Source organism: Pteropus vampyrus, unplaced genomic scaffold (assembly GCF_000151845.1).
Source record: "Pteropus vampyrus isolate Shadow unplaced genomic scaffold, Pvam_2.0 Scaffold33, whole genome shotgun sequence".
NCBI lineage: Eukaryota > Metazoa > Chordata > Mammalia > Chiroptera > Pteropodidae > Pteropus > Pteropus vampyrus.
In genome coordinates, this window is record NW_011888814.1 from 8,323,796 (window position 1) to 8,329,135 (window position 5,340).

The window sequence follows — 5,340 nt, forward strand, 5'->3', positions numbered from 1 at the left end:
TCCCCCGGGAGTCCGCCGCCTCCGCCCCGCGCCGCACAAAGGGCCCTGCCGAGCGCGGCCCAGCAGCCGCCGAGTGCACGCACGCCCAGGGCTGCCTGCAGTGGCATAGCGGCCCCAAGGGCCGGGGCGGGGAAGGGGGCTGAGGGGCCAGTGGGGGGAGGGGCTGAATCAGGCCGGGACACGCCCCCTCTGCCGCTCCTGGTCGCTCTTCCTAGGTCCACTGCAACGCGCCCCTTGGCAAGCCCATGAACTGGACCACCCCAGGTCACCTGGCTCCCACCGGCCTGAGTCTCCCCTAGCCCTACTCCCCACCCCGCGCGGTACCTCTAACATGGTTTGTCTTTCTCCAAGACTAAGGCCCAGACTCTGATCAGAGCCTGGAGTTTGAGGTTGCCGCCTCCCTGCAGTGTATAGCCCGTTCCCCCCAACCCGGATCTCGTTCCTAGGTGGACGGCATTCTTAACAATGACACTCCCTGACCTTTGGGTGGCCTTGAAGCCCTCTGCAGTTTACAAGGCATTTTTCATAAAAGATCGCATTTACTTTACAACCTATTAATTGCCAACTATTAGGTACCCACTTTACAGATGCAAAACCTACAGTTCAGAAAGCAAATAGGTGGGGGGTACTGCCTCTGACTCCCGTCCAGTGCTTCAGTCTGACATCCCTGTCTCCAGCTCGGAAAGTGGTGTGGATACCAGGGGTTTTAACCCCAGAGAGGAAAGTTTTCATTTGGAAAGGTAGTGTGGTGGGACGATGAGGGAGGACCACTGGCCTGGCTAAGGCAAGTAAGTATGCATACTAAATTGGACAGAGGCTAGAGAAGTTTTGAGAATTACCCAAAGCAGACAGAAGTTTGATGGGCCTATGAATCCAGCAAGACCCAGATTCCTACATGGGGGAAGTAAGATTAGGTAGCCAAGTGATTCGCAGGGAGGGAGGTGGGGTGGCAGGGGGCAGACCCTTCCCTCGCATGTGACCAGAAATGCTAATGCTACACCCTCACCAAAGCTAAAGAGTAGATCCCAGACCCAAACTCCAAGGTTCCTCCCTTCTCCTCCTGTGATTCCCACAGCTCACTTCTTGGTGAGGTGAGAGAAAGGTGGGGCAGGGACATAGTCCTCTGGCTGGCAAGGTGGCTATCTCCCTCCCTCCCCAGCCCTGAGAGGCTGAGTTTGTTTACCTCTCAGCAGCGTGGTGGCAGCCAGGCCCAGGGGAGGCTCCCTGGGATGCCTAGCCTCCCCCAATGACGCCCCAGGGACCCTGCTAGGAAAACACAGACTGTTCCATCTGTGCGCGGAGGGGAGGAGAGCCTTCCCACAGAGCTAGGGTGCTGAGGCCCCTGACGCTGGGAGTGCTGGAGGAGACTCACAGATGTCTGCAGTGTCCTCTCTCCTCTTACTGTGAAGGACCAGAACATCACAGATCCCCCCCGTTTTCCTCCCCACCAGTGGACCCCCAAGGACGGCTTCTGCTGGGGGCTTCTAAGGGCCCTCTGGCATGGGCAAGGAGGGAGCAGGCCTGCTGGAGTTCTCTGCTGAATGGGGACTGGGGCCAGCTTGCCAGGGACGCCTGGGGAGCACTTCTAATTCCTCAGCTCTTGTAGATCCATCCAGAGAGCACGTGACATATGGGGAAGGAGGGTTATCCTCAGGGGACCAGCCCTAGGACTTCTTACTAGCCACCTGGAGGCAGAGTGATGAGACCAGCTAGAGAAAGCACTCTAGCCATTCGGAGTTACCCTGGGGTACCTTTCTGGCCATAGGACAGGGCTGTAACTGCACTGCAAACACAGAGCACAGGCTGTCCCTGCAGTGTCTCTGGGTCTCTAGGGGACCTGCTCTGGGTCACTATCCCCTACAGCATGGGTCAGAAATGGTTACTATTCAGGGTTCCACCAGGGCTTCGGCCCAAGACAGCAACTGGTTTCTGCCATCTCTCGTGACATCTGCCCCAGCCTACAACTTGGACCCAGGGGAAGAGGCTGCCAGGCTGAGTTGTGGGGACAACAGACCTCACAGCCCCACAGCCCCTCCTGGCTTGACCTATGTCAGGGATCCTCATTACTCTAAGCTGCTGGGCTCAGCCCTGGGTTATGCTGTCCTTTTCCAGAGACTGTTAATCCATCCCCTCCCCCTTGCTTTCCTCCTCCCTCTTCCTGATCTTCCCTAGCTGCTTCCTCCATAGGGAGGAGACACCAAGGCAACCAGCAGGCCTCCTCAGGCCGAGGAAGGGCTGTTGGTCCCCTGAGGCTTCCCACCTAGCAGTTGGAGGGCAGGAGGGCAGGAGAGCAGACCTAAACCCCTTCCAGCCCCTTCCTCAGGGTAGTGAGGAGGACTGGTGTCCTAGCTAGGCGCCACATCTCTGCAGGGAGCCAGGAGGTCTGTATCTGGGGCTGTTGGAATAGAGAAGATTTCAAATCACTTTTGAGGGGAAGATTGGGGGAGTGGGGGTGGGGGGGAGGTGGGAGGGGAATAACAACATTGTTGAGCTGGGAGAGGGGATATGGCTTGCTCAAGTTCAAGGCAAAGAGGAATAATTCTGGCCTTAACCCTAGGACTTCTCATTAAAACCTTGTCCTCTCCCCGCTGCTTTATGCCAGTGATGGCAGATGGAGGTCTAGCCAGTTGGTTTTGAATCTCATTACACCACCAGCCTGGGGCTCAGATTTTACACAGGCTCTTGAGCCTGGTGGGGCATGAGGATGGCCCCTAGGTACAGAGGTACAATTTGGGGAAGATGGATGCTCCTGTGTGGTCAGGTCTGAGCTCTGAAATGATACTTTTGCAATACCTGCTCTAGCAAGACACTGCCTCCATCAAGCTTCAAGTGCCCTAGCCCACTCCCTCACCTCCTGTGGCCTCTCCCTATCGCCCCGGACCCTAGCCCCAGTAGCTAGATTTCTAGGATGAGAGGAAGGACAGGGGTGCCTGAACCTGAGTGAATTCTAGAGGCAGACTGCAGGGGCAGGAGGGGCCAGACCTCACCTTGCAGCCCCTTAAGCCATTAAAAGTTCTTACATAAGCCTTCATCTCCCCGCCCCCACCCCTTGCCCACAGGTAGAGCTGCAGGGCTAATTCCCTTAGACCACCCCCCAAACCCAGCTTCCAGGTCACCTCCCCAAGCTGCTGAGCACCAACAGATGGGGATGAGAAAGAAGTCCAAATCCTCTGGACCAGAAGGACAGTGGGATTGCATTTCAAGCTGCTATACAATCCAGAGATTAGCCCCTGTCTCGTATTCAGCCAGTCCCCAGGGGGCCCAGTTCAACGCCCTCCCCACTCTTCCTCTAGTGACCCTGCCTACCCCAGCAGACTAAGGATAGGAGGGAGTCCTGAACCTCAGGAGAGACTCTAAGGAGAGCTGCGCTGATAGCCTCATCAGACCTTAGTGAATAATGAGGGGACACTGTCCTCACCAAACTCTTGAGAAGGCAAACCGTCATGACACCTACACCTGCCAGTAAGACTCTTAAAACAGAAGGAAACAACTGAAGAGTAGTAAGCAAAGATGGATAGGGGCTCCAACAAGCACTGTTTGAAACCCTGTAGTTGCAGCCACTTGAGCCAAGTGTCGTTGGGTGTGTAGCTGAGGTCAGATCCTGGGCTAAGGTTTTAGGGAACGTTTTTCCGACAGGCTACCCGGTGCAACGCAGCACCAAACCCTTTGCACAGTGCTCGCCTGCATGCCCTAACCAAAGCTTGGGTGCGCGGCATCTGAGCCGGGTTTCAGGAAGTTAGAGGTTGAGGCGGTAAGAAGGCTAGGGTGGTGGGGCCTGCCCCTCCCCTCCCCTCCCCCGCAGCGCCGCGGGGTTCCCCGAGCTGCCGCGCCCGCCCCGGATGCGCCCCGCGCGCTCTGCCTTGGGCGTCACCTCTCGGGCTCGTAGCCGGCCTGCAGCAGGCGGGCGTTGTACCGCTGCGCCGCCGTCTCGTGTCCCGGGTGTTGCCGGGCTCCGGGCTCTGGAACAGCGGCGGCTCCGCCTCCCTGCAGCAGCGGCGGGAGCGGCCCCGACCCGTGCGGCAGAGTGAGCGGCCCCTCCATGCGGAGGCCGGGGCTCTGGGTAGGCGGGAGCCTCTCCGCCTGGAGGCTCCCCGGCCCCGGCTGGGGAATGAGCGACTAGTCGCTTCCCGAGGAGGGGGCGGGGCCGCCGAGAGGGGCGGGGCCTGAGTGCCGGGGGCGGGGCAGTTCGGGGGAGGGAGGATCCGGATTCCTCTGGGCTCCGCCCTGGCGCGGCGCTTCTCCTGGCCTCTCCACGCTGCTTGCAGACCAGGCTGTTTCTCCCATCCGAGATCAGCGAAGCGACCCCTGATCTCTCCCCGATTTCCAGACCTTCCAGGTTCTCCTGGCCCTTTCTGAGGAAAACCAGAAGAGGAAAGGAGCACAAAAAATATCTCCAGAGGCCGGAGTTTTCTTCGCGTCTTGTGTCCATCCCTCTGCCTTTTATGAATGGTCCTTTGGAGCGCCTCCTACCGGCCAGCCGCAGGCCTCCCTCGCTCGCCAGGGCAAGATAGGCGCGGATTACCAACTCCCTTTGCCTACTGCCCCCTTTGCCTCTTCAACAGACTCCATTAGACCGGAGGAAAATAGATTTTCCTTGGCTCTTACCTGTCACTTCCTAAGAAAGGAAGAGATAAGACTGCAGGCTCCTTGAGGAAAAGTGTTTGGAGTCCGCACATCCAGGGAGTTGCGCTGAGCGCACTGCTGCTGACTTGTTCATTTACTGACTAGAAAGCGCACCTTTTCCTATTTCATCGTTGTTAATCGTCGTCCACTAGTGATTGACCACCTAGCAAAGATGGGGGAAAAAAAAACCAAAACCGAATCCTTGTCCTCAGGCAATTTCTTTGAGGAGACCGAATGGAAAAATAAAGTTATACCATATACTTAAAATCTGACAATCTGAGGGAGCAAATGGTAAACACTGAATGATTGGGGGGTAGGGGCGCATTGTAAGGAGTTATGGGTCAGACTTTTCAGCAACTATTTCACAAAGGAAATTGAATTTATGTAATGGTAAGATCTTAAATTTAGTCCTGCCTAGGACCTTTTCCTATACATGTACACACTCACTCCCCAGATTCAGAATTAAAACAGTTTCTCTGACTCTGGGCCATATGGGAAATCTTCTCACTGCTTAATGCCATTCTAAATAGGATTTTTGCTATAGACTGAATGTTTGTGTTCCTTCACAATTCATATGTTAAAACCTAATCCCTAGTGTGATGGTGTTTGGAGCTGGGACCTTTGGGAGGTGCTTGGGTCATGAGAATAAAGCCCTCATGAATGGAATTAGTGCCCTTATAAAAGAGACCTCAGACAGCTCCCTTTCCCTTTCTGTCA

At 56.2% G+C, this 5,340-nt stretch overlaps 1 protein-coding gene across 1 annotated transcript in view; it reads right to left on the reverse strand.

Moving 5' to 3' along the window:
- The window catches only part of IMPDH1 (inosine monophosphate dehydrogenase 1), a 16,391-nt gene extending 12,269 nt beyond the window's left edge, over positions 1-4,122 (reverse strand). The window contains exon 1 of the mRNA XM_011357186.2: positions 3,872-4,122. Coding sequence (XP_011355488.1) covers positions 3,872-4,041 — 170 coding nt within the window. The 5' untranslated portion in view covers positions 4,042-4,122. The remainder of the gene's footprint in view (positions 1-3,871) is intronic.
- Positions 4,123-5,340: the final 1,218 nt, after the last annotated feature.